This window comes from Micropterus salmoides, unplaced genomic scaffold, assembly GCF_014851395.1.
Source record: "Micropterus salmoides isolate LMB-PRFRI ecotype aquatic unplaced genomic scaffold, ASM1485139v1 Ms_hic_scaffold_913, whole genome shotgun sequence".
NCBI classification, from domain to species: Eukaryota; Metazoa; Chordata; class Actinopteri; order Centrarchiformes; family Centrarchidae; genus Micropterus; species Micropterus salmoides.
This window is the reverse complement of record NW_024044697.1, coordinates 14,290-29,840: the sequence shown is the minus strand read 5'-3', so window position 1 is coordinate 29,840 and position 15,551 is coordinate 14,290. Positions and strand designations below refer to the sequence as shown.

The 15,551-nt window shown below is 39.3% G+C and overlaps 2 protein-coding genes across 2 annotated transcripts; both read left to right on the top strand.

Moving 5' to 3' along the window:
- Positions 1-1,990: 1,990 nt before the first annotated feature.
- LOC119896306 (erlin-2) lies at positions 1,991-9,280 on the top strand (the record flags this gene model as incomplete). The annotated part of the gene is given in 5 exon segments (XM_038709752.1): positions 1,991-2,049; positions 4,940-5,031; positions 5,133-5,222; positions 6,228-6,307; positions 6,412-9,280. Coding segments are annotated over 5 exon segments (501 nt in total), but the record flags the coding sequence as incomplete, so codon positions are not given.
- Positions 9,281-12,018: 2,738 nt separating this feature from the next.
- LOC119896308 (cholesterol 25-hydroxylase-like) lies at positions 12,019-15,466 on the top strand. The gene is made up of 2 exons (XM_038709753.1): positions 12,019-12,833; positions 13,666-15,466. The coding sequence occupies exons 1-2, from the start codon at positions 12,391-12,393 to the stop codon at positions 14,039-14,041; spliced, it is 819 nt and encodes a 272-aa protein (XP_038565681.1). The 5' UTR covers positions 12,019-12,390; the 3' UTR covers positions 14,042-15,466.
- The last annotated feature ends 85 nt before the right edge of the window (positions 15,467-15,551 follow it).

Here is a 15,551-nt window from a genome sequence, read left to right as displayed (position 1 = left end):
GTTAATGTAAAGTCATGAGTAAACTATGCCAACCAAAGGTCTTAACCTACCTAGATCCATCAGCTCTGTTAAATTAGCTATTGGTCATCTACTTTGTATTTAAAGGATCATTTTGACACTTTTTGTATTTGTGAGGTTATTTTTATGCCTTCATTACATGATTGACAGTAGAGAGAAATTGGGATTGACATGCAACAAAGCTCCTCGGCCAGACTTGAAGCAGGGGCATTGGGTTTCATGGTCAACACTTTAAACCCTAGACCACCATGGTGCCCTGGACCATTTTAGAAATTTGATGAATATTTATATTTCTTTACAAAACTGGTAGATGTGAACCTACATTAATGTTGTATGGATGTATCAATCAGTGCAAAAGATATGTAACAACATAATCTAAGTTCACTAACCAGCTTTCAACCAGCACTCAAAATTAAGGATGTCCCATTGTCCCGGAAATGAATCAATGAAGTGACACATCAAAGGGTGGAATCTGCTACCTCAAGGAAATTTATTGTTCTGAGACTATTTGTAATAAAATCCAGATCAGCTATATATTAGTTCAGTTAGTTCATCAGTGCTTTTCGTTATTTTTGAAGAGAAAGCACAGAATTACCATTGTTTATTTTCTAAAATGTAAAATAAACAATTATTTAGGGTACAGCAATATTTTGAACAAATCACTGATGGAGACTGTAATGTTGTGATGATGGAAATGTAAACGGACGAAATACACAATTATTTACTGCATGAAGTTATGAACCACCCATAGCTAAACAATCAGCTGGTTACTGTTAATTAGTAACAGTAATAAGTTAGTTAACTACTCGTGCTAGCATACATACCTGAAGTCTGTGAACTACAAGGCAGGCAGTGGAAAACTATGTATTTCTCTGCCTGTAGTCTATATGATGCACTTTCCATAAATGATGGGACAGATTGCTCTCAAACATCTTCAGCATCGACTCTGCCACATTTACGTCTCTCGGCCATCTTGTGTGTGCTGTAGTTTTTGAGATAATGTGCACGTAGGCTCAGCGAGAGATCTCTCTTCTGGATTGTAAATGGCAAAAATGCATCATAGCTGTATAAATGTCTCAATCTTGTTACAAGTTAGACAGGTTTGGTGATAAAATATGCAAGACAACATTTAAGTAGCAATAATAACTAGGAAATGTATTTTCTTAACTTCTCCTGATCTGAAAGCAGAACCGATAACATCGGAGCTTATCGATACTACAGTCTTTCATAATTTAGCCCAAGGAAGGAAAACCTTTGAACTGGCGACAGGGCATGAACGGCCAAGGCTCATTGATGCACGTGGGGAGGTAAGGCCAGCCCGTGTGGTCTGATGCAACAGACCAGCTACTGTAGGGCACATTGCTGAAAAAGTTAATGCACTAAGAAAGTGACGGTTCCTCATTGTCGCCATGTCTCTCTCAGAAGGATACTTTAAAAACTTCTGAAAGGCATCTATACCCAGACTAGACTGCGGTGCAGAACCAGGGCATTGAGGTTATAAATAGTAATGTCAACTTGTATAACACTGTATACAAAGCCCCTAATAACAATAACAGTTTGCAGCCTTATACTGACTTTAACACAACTCTCCTGGAATGTGTTTAATAACAAAACTTTGAAGGAAAAAGGTTTTGTAATGATACACACACACACACAGATGCACTCGTTTCATCCCTGCATGTTAAACACTCCACTGGGTTTTAATGCTCTTCTTTGTTTTTGTTTTTTTTGTTTCCAGTAAATCTCTAAAAATAACAATTGCAGTTTCTTTCTGAAACACCAGTAATCCCCCAGTTCAGAGGGTTTTGAAAAGGACTCTTTCTCTCCAGGCTCCTTGCCAACTGCTATTTTATTTTATTTTTATAACTCCCCTGGTAGTCATGTTTCTTGCTACTTCGCTGCGGTCTTTGTCTACCAACTTCACAGTGATGACTGTTTTTCTTTTCATTGTTTCTGTCTCACTGGTCCACAGGCGGTCCGAGTCACTAAACCCAATATTCCAGAGAGCATACGCAGGAACTACGAGCTCATGTGAGTTTTCTTTTTCCTTTTGTGCTCAACACAGTGTTCCTTGAAGCCTGTTTAGTTTTCTCTCCCAAATGGATGGGCATGATGTTCCTCCAACACCCCTGCCAAGTCCTGCAGTGGAGGAACACTCAATTTCATGCCTTTCATCAATCAACAGCATGTGCTAAGTCACAGCAGCTATTATAAAGAGGAAATGAAGGATTTGTAGTAAGCTGTAAGGTTCAGGAAAGTGGAAAGTGAAAGTCTTGAAGTCAGATGCATACATATTCAGGCAATGGACAGAATTTTGATACTGTTTAATGTAAAGGGCAGTGTGTCTAACCTGTCCCCCCCACAAACCCTGATTTAGCGTCAACTGCTCTGCTTTATTACCTCTCAGGTCTATTTATATTATGTTTTGATTGTAGTGGCTCTAACTCAGCGTTGTGAATACAGTCCTCGCTTCAAAGGAATGTCTTTAAGTTCTTTTTTCCATGGCATCAGCGTAAATTTCCTGCTGCTGGAGAGAAGCAAAGCATTCAGGTTTTTTTTTTTTTTTTTTTTCTTCCTTTCCCTCAAGTTACACTCTCATACATTTGACATTTCTCTCTAATAGTAGTAGTTGAATTGAATTCAGCCACATACACAAATGTCAATTTAGTATTATTAAATGTTCATTTAAATGGTAGCCACTTCATGTCATTTTGCATCTTTGAAAGTTGTCTCCTTCTCCACACTGTTTCTTTGTTTTTGGTATTGGAGGGCTGGTGCACTGCTCACTTCTGTGGGATTTTTCATTGCTGTGGATGGAGTCAGGCAGCAACAGGGAGCAGTCAGACCATTGCAGAAGTTGTTACCAGTTTCCCACGTTGAAAGTTTTATTTGTATTCTGCTAAACAGCATTAGATATTGCAGAGCTACATCTGGATTTAAAGCTACTGCAAAAACTGTCGTATTTCACAAATGCAATTTCAGTAGGCAGTGGATAATTAGAATTTGGATGATCCTCATTTTGGTTTCACTTTCTAAGTGAGTCAGAATATGTTTAGATTAAGCTGTGTTTTTACTGCCTGTGAGACAGTCTGAGCGTTGGTGTCGCTCAACTAACTCGGCTCCAGTTATATAAACGGGTCTCGCCAGTTAAAATGTGATCACAGGAAAAAATGAGCCAGTTTGGAGCTGAAAGTGTTGAGGTTTTAGGCTCAGTCCCAATATCTGTCCTGGCTCAGACTGGCCGGTGCTTGAGTGTCTGACTTTTTTCTGCGAATTACCTACAATGCATTGCTTTGTACTTTTAAAAATTAAATCTTAATTTAAAAAAAACACTGCCAAGAACAAGTTTACATGCATCAGTAAAGGAAATGTCTCGCCTGTGATGGCATCTAAAATCTGTGCCAGTACTGGGTGCTTCACTTTTTATAGGATTTACTGTAATTACCAGCCATACCCTAAATTGGCACCCTTCACATCAGCACCCAAGTCATAATTACAAATGATTGCTCAGATTTTTCTGAAAGCACCAATATCTGCATATAATAATAGTACTTAGCGCTGTTTAGCATTTTAACCTAACTATCTTTGCTGTCTGCCAGCAATGGCTAACCTAGCAATTATGAGTGCTTGAAACTTGTTGTATTGACATCCTTACTCTACCGACAGCAATCTATTGCTTTTTCACTTTATTCTGACAAATGGACTTTTACTATTATGAATGTCGTGCCACGATATTTCTCGTCAGGGGAAAATCTGTCTCGCGAGACGCATTTGACACTTTTCACATGCTGTCACACCACACATCAGTTTTCTTCTCACTCAGCGAAAAACAAGTGAACAACTGACAACGTTGACTCACTTCGCAAATCATCCCCACCTAGGTGACGCTGTGATAGTAATCAAGTGAACCCTCGTTGGCGCTTTGAGTCGCATCCAGTTTCTGACTGAGTGTTTGCGTGTCTGGTAGCGTTTTGCAATATAAACATCAAAAAACTGAAGTGTGCCCTGTTTGGGACTGTGAGCTGCACTTGGTGAGATTTCTGCCTCATCACAAGTGTTTTCAGTTGGTTTGGATTTCCACCTCTTTGTCTCGTTAAAATACGACGTCTGTGTAGAGAACACAGATGTGGGAGGGATTCTGAATGTGCAGAAAGTTTTGAACATGAGCAGAAAACCTGATGACACACACGAGCTATTGAAGTGCACAGGTTTATAACTTACTTTATCACTGAGGTGAAAAGGTGCCACATTTGAAAGCATTATAATCTGTTACATATTTATATTTTGAATTGTCACCTGCCACCTGAATTTTGTTTCCCTTTACATATATTTTTATTAGATCTTATATATTTATTACAATAAAACATTTCCATTGATGCAGGAAAAAATCACCAGAATGCAAGGAGGTTTCCAATTATCCAGCATTAAAGATTTCTTAAAAATAGTGTTAAAATCTGGTCTCGATCTCATGATTCCAAAATCCTGTCTTGTCTGGTGAGCTAAGTTTCTCGTCACACCACTACTAAATATCCAACTTTGTGCTTTAGTTATGCAAAGTGCCTATAAAGGCAAAGATTCACCTCAGCCAAAGTCCAACTCACGTCTCTCCAATCATACAGTGTCTTCACTTGTTGACGTGAACATGGGAAACATTGGGATTTTTCCATCGCAGTCCAACGTGCATAACGTGAGCGCAGCATAATGTCTTGTTCAAGAACTCCATAGAAGCACTGAATTTTAATTAAATGCCTCACAATCTTACTATAATAATAATAATTAGGCTTCTGATGATGTGCTGAAAATGTGTTCCATTTAAACAGTATTATTGGGAGAGTGAGGACGATGTCAGTGAAGCCGGCTCTTTACATGCCCGCACAGTCCTGAGGAGAGGTCTAATCAAAGTGTTTGTGTATGTCTGCAGGGAGAGCGAGAAGACGAAGCTGCTGATCTCTCAGCAGACTCAGAAGGTTGTGGAGAAGGAGGCAGAGACGGAAAGGATCAAAGCTGTGATAGGTGAGGAAGGAAAAACAAAAGATAACAATCATGGTTACCGGAAAAATTCATTGTACACGCTGCAGGTTGAACATTTCAATATGCTTCTTTGGTTTTTGTAGAGGCTGAGAAAGTGGCACAAGTGGCAGAGATCAAGTTCGGACAGAAAGTCATGGAGAAGGAAACAGAAAAAAAGATCTCTCAAATCGAAGGTTTGTATCCAGTGGTGGAAGAAGTACCTAGACCCAGTAAAAGAACCAGTACAACAATGTATTTAAGGAAAAGTACAGAACTGCTTTCAGAAAAATATCCAGGTATTCGTGGTGAAGAAAATAGTTTGTTTAGTTATTGTGATGTCAACACTGGGAGAGATGCATGCAACCCTACACGAAAAAGAAATGAGTTTAAAGTCAGTTAGTGCCCCAGCCAGACTTTTTATAATGAATTAATATTACAAAGCAACCAAGGTTGTGACCCACTAATCTTAACAATGTATTGTATTATGCAAGCTTTTATTTCAATTTTTAATCTCAAACTAACTGTAGTTGTCAGAAAAATGTAAAGTGAAGAGTAAAGAAATACATATTCTCTGAAATGGAGTGAACTAGAAATGTAAAGTAGCATAAACTGAAAAACAAGTACAAATGTCTCTAAATTGTACATTATTTACGAAAAGTAACTGAGTGAGTAAATGTACTTAGTTACTTTCCACATCTGTTTGTAGGTTCATATATATGTATGTGTACTAAAGCTCATAAGTACTTTCTCTCCTCAAGGCCTTTTTCACACAGACAATTAGCCATGTAATATCCTGAATAATGGCTGCATGTTATTTAGACAGTGTAATTGCACAGGCCTGGGCGTGTGCAATCTGACTCACTGGACATTATGAAATCCTTGATTAGAAACACAAGTTTTTACTGTAAGACAGACAAGATGAGCATCAGGAATCAATGCGAATAAAAAGATATTGATTCGTGATTCCCTCATAACCTTTACTGGTGTAAAGGTTATGAGGGAATCACGAAGGGCCTTTCTGCAGCTGTGTACATTCAGAATTGCTTATTTTCAAGCACACTTGTTTTGTGTGCTGGTTTGCTGTTCAAGTGTGGGAAGCAGCTGTTTATATGTAATTCAGTTTGGAGGGTTTCTTTGTTCTGTTTTTTTAAATCAAACTGCTGCTGTTGACTCTGACAGTGTTTGTTTCTGATTTATAGACAGTGCTTTCCTGGCACGCCAGAAAGCCAAGGCAGACGCAGAGTTCTATTCAGCACAGAGAGCTGCTGAGGCCAATAAGGTAAAGAGATGACACAAGCACATGCCGCACAACTTGGCAAGGACACATGGGGACTGTAAAGTCCAGACTCTGCTGTTATTTTAACTCTGTTGCCCCTCTTGCAGTTGAAGTTAACACCAGAGTACCTGCAGCTAATGAAGTACAAGGCCATCGCAGCCAACAGCAAAATCTACTTTGGGAACGACATACCCCAGATGTTTGTGGACTCTGGCTCTGCAGGGAGCTCTATCAAGGCCTCTGCAGCCATGGACATTGTTGGTGAGCAGATCCTGGACCTGGATTAGCTAGGAAAGTAGTGAGACCCACAGGACCATCCAGGGGTGGAGGACTACCTGCTGGAGAGCATGAGCCTGGCTCACAGGCTGGCTGGCAGGTTCTCCCTCTGGACCAGAGAAGCTGACTATGGCCCGTAATTCTCAAGCATTTCAGAATCACTGCTAGAAATCACATTAATTTTTAGGATGTAAAATTCTCCTACCTCACAGCAGAGGACTTGATATATTTAGGAAGAGAGGGATTATAATAAGCTCCCTTTTTTAAACTCATTTAGCCAAAATAATAATTTGAAGGAGTCGACACCGCTGCTGCTCAGATCATATGCATCAAGTGCGCTCAGTCCATTTAGCCACGGCATCAAGGATCACAGATCCATTGCTGCTTATGTGTTATCCATTTACGTGCATGTGTCCTCATTGAGCATTTGAAGCAGCAATAGTTGAAACCTGTTGATACTAAAGAAGAAAGCTTTAAGGAGCAAAGAATTCAGTGAAAGTAGTGAAGAACACATAGTTGTTTTAGCTGCTTTGTCCTCACCCCGTGAATTGACCGTTTGCTAAACCCCCAGGCACCCCTAGTTCCTGTTGCTATACCTGTCAAGTTTTCACAATAACTGCAGATTTACCACTCGAAATTGTCATTTGTCATTTTTGAAACGGTGGATTCTTGATTTCACACAGAGGCAGACAAACAGGCCTCTTATATCGAGCTGGCGACCTTCAATTTTGTCGAAACTGTCGCTAGCAGATTTTAGAAACCAAGTCTGGTTAAGCTAACGTTAGCTCCATGAGTTGGTTGAAAATGCTATTTCTACTGCCTTTTTAATGTTATCAGCTGATTAGTTTTAAATTCAGCATCCTCACTACTTCCATGTTGAAGACATGGAAATAAAGAAACCACTGTTCTTGTATTACTTTGAGGAGCTACTTAGCCATGGTATTTTATGTATGATGAGACTTCTAGGATGAGAACTAACGGATGTATTTAGCAAATGTTAAGCTTTCTCAGGTAATGCTGGTTGGGGTCACTGTAGTGTAAACTTTCCTAAATCCACTACTGTAACTTTTTTGTCCTCCGGCCAAATGGCTAGTGAAGGTTCAGACTCTACCCGCCACTCAATAGATTATCATTGTTTTTTTGGCTGGTGACTAAAGCAAATCTACCAGCCACTTGCAACTGGTGCTAATTTTGTGTCCTGCTTAAGGAAAGTCGCTGTTCGGTGGTGGGGTGTAGTAAGCGGTCAGTTGCAACAGCTTCATTCACAAAACTTTAAATAAATTATTAAAATGTTGATACTCCTGCTTAAAAGAAGGACCAAATATGTGTCACTCTGAGGGCTAGGTAGGCTGTGATTTCTTACTCTGAGCTGCTTGATGAAATACGGACCCTGACCAGATATGTCACTGTAGACAAACACAGGGATGATGAATGTACTGTGTGGTAGCTGCTGGCTGTCAGATGAAATATCATTTCTTTGTGTTGATATGTTTTTGTGAAATTTCTTTTGAGCACAGGGAACCTATTGAATATTAATTAAATATGTGCAACTGTTGTTGTTGCACCACATTTTTCTGTAAATGTAAGCATCACTTTGTTTTTCACACTGTACATTTAGTGGAGGGACTAAATGTGTGCAGCAGTTGCTGTTTTGCATTAGGAGGTTTATTCAAAACTGGACCCACTTTAAGATTATGTTGGGTTATAACACAAAAAACTGCTTTTGAACTCGAGGTTTTTGTAACCAAACTGCAGACATGTGATTTCAGCTTTTCACAGTAGACAATTTTCAACTTTTTTAATGATCTAAAGTAATCATTTCATGTGCGTCATGTAAGAATGTTTACAGGATATGCCCTGGAGGAGGTTGTTGAAACTGCAGTACACAGGTTGGCTGAACCAGCTGTTTAACAGAGCTTAACTTAAGGACTCATTGTAGAAATGTTACCAACCCTGTATGTCAGAATGTCTTTTATTCATTCTGGATGCCTCAAAACCCTAAAAAAAAAAAAAAAAAAAAAACTTCAGTTAATGTGTCACCCCCTGTCTTAGATGACTGGCTCAGTCTTTGTCTACTTGTTCACAAAATATTTAGTTTCCCAGCAAGTTTTTGTGGAATCATCTAAACCGAGGGTTTTTGGTGTTGCACAGAATGTTAATGACCACATGATGGTTTCCAAGGAACCATTCATTGCATAATTTACTTCAGGAAAAAGGTATGTAGGCATGTTTAGACAATGATTCTGGGAACTTGGTAGGGATATTTTCTATTGGTTGAGCAGACGCAGTGAGAAAATATGTCTTTAATCTGAAGTTAAATGGCTTGGTCTGAATTCACCGTAACTCAGTACAAGTTGCATTGATCATTTCTTGTGCAAACAGTGATTATATTATGTGGTCTGGGCTCTGTTATCTCTGTTGTCTAAAGTTGGTCCAGTTAGCCCTCAAAGTGACTTCCAGTTGTTCATTTAAAAATAATTTCTTTGATTGATTGAGACTTACAATGACTTGAAAGGCAAATGTCTTTGCACTGATTTCAGTTGTGAATGTGCAATCAGGATATTGTCAAATTGACAGTGAAGGTTTTTCTGTGGGGAAATCCATTGCATTAAGATTTTTAAGAACTTACATTGCAAGTCCACTGTGATGTAAAGGATGTTTGTTATTAATAAAAATGTGTTTCAGACACAGTAAAACATATATTATAAAAACAACTGTTGTAATTTCATTCAAAAAATTACTTTTGAGTAATAATTATACCATAATGAATGCTTCCTCACTGTTTGCATTTGTCATCACAAATCAATTTAACAAACTTCATTTTAGGCTTAAATATGAGTAGTTCCTTTTTATCCAGGTTGTAAGGGACAGTGAATTACTCTGATCAGATGACAGATATTAACAGAATAAATATGAAAGATACTTCAGTGTTTAGACTAGTGTTAATGCTTTTAAGTAGGGGGTGGGGTGGATAGGGTAATGCTTGTCAGTAAAGGCACAAGCGATGAGCAGATCAGGAGTGACCTGATAATTAATGGATCACTTCTAAGTAATTCCTGAATACCTCTGAAAACTAATCATGAGTAACTGGGAACGAACCTCTGGATCCTATTTAAATGTTTGTGTAATGATGAGATCATATTTGGGAGGTGATAATCACCAACTTTTTTCATGAGTCGCTCCTGATGAACTCTGATATACATGAATAATTACTTGGTTACTTTTTTTTTAGCCTCCTTACATAATATAGTACATCCTACTATGACTATTAAACTTTCATTACATCATCATTATCTTCATCCTGGAAACTTTATATGTTTTAACGTATGCTTTCCTGTTGACAAAGTAGGAGTTTGTCCACAGAAGGTTTTTTGTTTTTGTTACTGCCAAATGGTTGTTTTCAGTAACCATTCAGGAAATGACTGAATATACATAAATATATAATATAACATAAAGAAGCAGCACCACAAAACATTGCTCTTTTGACCCTTGAGGTTCACATAGGCCTACAGTCCACACAGACTGGCCTCCAGGCTTTACAGTGTCTCCGCTATTTTAAAGGTTCAGTGTGTAAGTTTTAGTGACATCTAGTGGTGAGGGTTGTGAATTGCACCCCCCTCCCCTATCCAAACGAGCAGTATAGCTATGGTGCCTGAGACAGGACAAACATGTCATCTATGAGAGAAGAGATTGCCGTTCAAGAAATTAGGTAAAACTATGTTTTTCTGAATATTATTGTTACTTGTTCACTAATAAACAGCCACATGAAGAAATGAAGTGCTACATATCTCATACTCCTGTAATACAGTATTTTACATCTTGGGAGGGTTGGCTCATCTGGACTAACATACCAAAGTAAATGAAGAAATTCTCAAAAACTATCACATCTAGTGCATCAAGTCTGACCACTGACAGGTGTGATAGAGATAGACGCCTGCTGGGCGCAAGAAATGCGGCTGCCATCTTGAACCGGTCGGCAGACCATCGCAAACATGGCTCAGGGGATTACTTTTCACAAGTAAGATTTAACATTACCGTACTATTAGTTGTATTTTGTGAATAGAATATTACCAAAGAGTTGAGAAGGAGCAAGGATCTTTGATATTACTGTACTGTAATCGTAGCCATCTAGCTAGGCTAACGTTATGTTTACTGTTACCTGGCTATGAACTGAGACTTGATAAATCATATTTGTATATTAAGGTTGCTTTGTTCTTATTTTCTCTGCTCTGTAAATTGTCTTTGAGCACTGTGTAAAGCGCTATATAAATACAAGGTTGCACATTACAAGGTGCTGAGAAGTGCAGAAAAGGTTGACCCCGAGCTTCAACTGTGCAAGTTCCTAAAGTGTCAACAGTCACACACATTATCCGGGAGGAGATTGGAACAGAGTATGCTGTTCTGCTCGGAGAGCACATTGAGGAGACACAGTTTGGCATGGACAACCACCATTCTGATTTGACATTGGTTGTGTCTGTGTTTCTCAGAATAAGGCTGCACCACATTGCCAAACTCACCTCTCTTGAACTGCAGAAAGGGAGCACGAGAAAAAAGCTCTGCAAAACAGGGGTTTTAGCTCATGCAAAGCTTTCATGTGTGTGTGTGTGTGTGTGAGTGAGAGACAGAGGGACAAATATAAAAAGCTTCAAGTAGACTAATATAATTGAATCATATTCAAATCAAATCATAATCAAATATTGTTTGTTTGTTAAGCATATATTGTATTGGTTCAAATTATTAAAATAGCCTATCTGACAGTCCCCTTTTTTGGTTGCCTGTCCCTGACTAAATACAGAAAAAAAACTCTGAATAGAAGTAATAGGCAATGGTTCATTATGTGAGGTCTTGTTCATAGTAAACATAGTTATGGATCTTATATTGCATTGCTATCAATAGATCTACTAACTAACTAAAACTAGACACAATGTCATTTGATACATTGTTAATATAAAAGTATTGATTATAGGCTACTATATGTTTAAAAATGACATTGGTTAGAATTAAACAATGACTGTAGATTATACCCTGTGTAAATTTGAATATTTGGATAATTTACCTTAGAATACGTTTGATTTTGATGGCACAATCATTCAGAAATAATTCTGACATTTGTAAGGGTTCATTTGATTTTTCTTCATCGATGTCCTGAATCTTTTGTCTCTTTAAATCTTGCTTTCATACAGACAAAGAAAGATTTAAATGGTTTTAAGTTTTTTCCCCCTCTGCATCATTCATTATATCATTTTGTTAACGTTGTGCCATAGTTAAAGTGTAATCACTCTTTGTGTCAGATGATAATCAGACCTCCCCATTGCTAAAGAAATGGTCCTGTTATGTGACAGTATCTATCAGAAATCCCCTGAGTTTCCAGCTGCCAACTTTATGGAGGCGGCTCAAGTACATAAAGCGTAGTGGTTCCGTCTGGGGCAGTCACACCGTGCTTCCACATAAAAGATATAGGAGAGAGGCTCACTTTTAATTAGATTTAAACAAGAGCCTAGTTTTTCAGGCATGGGGCCCCTCCTACCAGCATATGAAGAGAAAACTTCTCCAGAAGTATGAATCGCCTTCTGAATGCTCGTGACAGCAGCAGAGGAAAAGTACCTAGATTACCTTATTCTAAAATGTGATGGCAGAGAGTTGATCCAGGATTGATCCTTCTGGAGTACATTCAAAGTGGAGACATATAGCCCAACGTATTTGAAGATCTTAGTTTGGAAAGGAAAAACTGCAGTATTTTTTATATTTAAAACATTTTTTTGGTAAAATTTGGTGATGTTGCTGTTCGCCATACAGAGGTAAAAGCCGTGATGGACGTAAGCTATGCAGAAGATGGAGAAGCATGCGCGCTCATCCTCCAGGGGATTTGGGAGTATGCGCGAGCAGGGCAGGAGGTTATCCTGCTGTCCCCGTACCTGCCTGCGTCCTACGCCTTCTTGACGCACGTCCTGCTCTGCGCACCTTTCCTCGCGCTGGACGCGCTGGCGAGCGTCAGTGAGCGGGTCCGGTCGTGGAGGATCGCGCCAGACTCGGGTCCACCGCCGTCTCTCAGACGATGGTTTGACTGTTTTTGGAGGGTACTGTACAGATACCTGACTACCGTCCTCCCCGCCACCGCAGTCTTTCAGACGCTGAGGAGCCCTGGTCCGTTACCGGAGCTGGCTCCGTCCTGCTGGCAGCTCTTTGTGGAAGTCTTCTCATGTTTCCTGCTTTTTGACATGCTCTTCTTCATGTGGCACTTCTCCATGCACAGGTGAGCAGATGCGCCTATGTTATGTTATGTGCCTGGGCTTCACCTTTATTCTACTGCCGATCATTGATGCTAAACTTCTGAAATCTTTCCTTTATTTGTTATTGATCTGGGTTTCCTTTGGGAGCTGTAGTTTCCCAGTGATGTTGTAGACTCTTTTCCAACCACTAAAAATACACACATTATTAGCCTGCTTTTGGGATTACTGGAGCAAAAAATGATCTGTTGGCAACTTCATAGTCCCCATCAGTCTATATGTCATAATCAGTGGTGGAAATAACTAAGTACCCAGCCATCCAATCTTATGAAAAATAGCTAGAATCATCTCCACCATGTGTTCTTACATGTTAATGGATCAGTAATAATAATGCAGTAGTATAATAATACTGTGACAGAGATCATTTTGCCTGCATAGTGGCTACTTTTATACTTAAACTACATTTTGCTGATACAGGACCTTTGCGTAATGAAGTATATTTACTGTGGTATTGCTTTTAATTAAGTAAAACTGAGTATTTCTTCTACATCTGATATTCGTTTATGCTGTATAATTATTACTTTTAAATACTGAAATAATTTGTACAAATCCTGTTTAGTTTTGTCTTGATAATTATCTTTTAATAAGATGTAGCATCATTTGTAATAGTTGTAGTATTGGTAGTAGCGATTGTAATAGTAGTATTAGTGTAGTAGTAGTACTAATAGAAGTAGAAAAATCAACTTTCTTTGAGTAGACTGCACTGACATTATACCATTCTGGGAATATGATAGTGATTTTCCATTGTAGTAACAGTAGCCTATAAGCAGAGACCGCTTTTTGTCTGTTCCTCATCAGAGTTCCCGGGCTCTACAAGAGGATCCACCAGCTGCATCACCAGCACCACACACCCTTCGCTCTGGCAGCTCAGGACGCCAGCTCAGCTGAGCTGCTGTCTCTGCTGCTGCTGGCTCTGACCAGCTCCTGGGTGGTGGGATGCCACCCTCTAAGCGAAGCCTTTTTCCACCTCATCAACAGCTGGCTGGCGGTGGAGGATCACTGTGGCTACGACCTGCCCTGGGCTCTGCACAGGCTGCTGCCCTGTCTGGGAGGAGCCCCCTACCACCAAGCCCACCATAGTACCTACAGTGGCAACTACGCCCCCTACTTCACCCACTGGGACCTCCTCTTTGGTACATACTGTACATCAGTGCTGCATTCACGTCCAGAGTGACAAAACTGTTGCAGGAAAATCTGTCAAGATGCCCTGATTTTTTCTACAGATTTTGGTTGTTACTGATCAACTTTCCATTGCACGCTCCGTGAGGGATATGGGATCCCACGGTTTACATCACTGCCATTTCAGTCACATCCAAATATCTTTTTAAAATGTATAATTCTCTAAGCAAGACTGCATACTGTCATGTTAACCTGCAATTTCTACAGCTGTTCTATATCAAGTGAATGCAGAACGAGATGAGGAGGGATGACACCGTGAACTAATGTGCAACTTTGTTTCCCTGACATGGGAGTGTCTTTGGATGGATTCTTAAGCTTTCATATTGTAGATGTTAAGCAGATAATATGTCATAGATGTGTTTTGGTCAATGCTGATCATACATGTAGTTAAAAAGGGAAAACCACAAATCTGAGTGAATGTCTGCAGTGAGCTCTCATGCCGGGCCACTTTACAAACTGCTCATGGGAATAGTTTGACGTTATTGTGACATATGCTTATTTGCTTTCTTGCAGTGAATTAGATAAGAAAATTGACATCCTTCCCAAGTCTATACAGTAAATTAGAAGCTAAGCCAGTCAGCTTAGTTTAACACAAAGACTGCACTCAGGGGAAAACAGCTAGCCTGGCTCTGTGGAGGCTCCAGTAAGTGGCTACACCTGGCCAAGAAATGGTATGGCACATAGACTGTAAAACCACACATTTTTGTACAGATTAAACAAATGAGATATAACATGCTAATTGGTGAGCGGATCTTGTTCCCCTTGTTTCCAGTCTTTACATTAAGCTAAGATAAAATGGCTGCTGTTGCTTGATATTTACTGTGCAGACATGAGAGTGGTATTCATTGTCTCATCTAACTCTTGGCAGGAAAGCAAATAAGCGCATGTCACAAAAAGCTACTCCTTTAATATCACAAAATGATTTGATATCTGTCTTTCATTTATTATGAAAGGTAAAGTAAGTCTGTAGTTTGTGCAAAACTAAAATATGTAAGAGGGACTGTCTCCAGTGTAAGAATAATGTAAACATTTGAAGTGAACAATCCTCTTTGGCAAAGACTCTGTTATATTCAATGCTATGTTTGTTCCTTTACGCATGCTTGTAAGGCTTTTTCATGAATCATTATTTCTGCACAAATTTCTGCACAGCCTTACCAACATTGGGCTTGATGAGCATGAGAAAATGTATTAAAGCTGCACACAGACTTAGTGTGTTGTTATTCGCCTCAGGTTCAGGTTTCTGCTGTGCTGCTCTGGTTAGTGAATTGGATGCCCTGGGCTTTTCAAGTGTCTGTTCTCTGTAAACTGGTTCCACAGGGATTGCCGTAGCAATTAAAATCACATGTTTTTAGAGATGGGAAGCTTTTCAGTCACTATGCAGTTTTGACCTTTGTTAAAAAAAAAACAAACAAAAAAAACAGCATCCTCAGCATGTTTTATACAAACTTCTGCTGGCATCATGCCAGAGGATTTGTAGCTGCCTGCTTTTGGAACTTAAAAGCACT

Coding starts and splice junctions, on each gene's coding strand:
- LOC119896308 (XM_038709753.1), top strand. CDS start 12,391: ATGGACGTAAGCTATGCAGAAGATGGAGAAGCATGCGCGCTCATCCTC. Junction 12,834..13,665: donor TGGCACTTCTCCATGCACAG/GTGAGCAGATGC, acceptor GTTCCTCATCAG/AGTTCCCGGGCTCTACAAGA.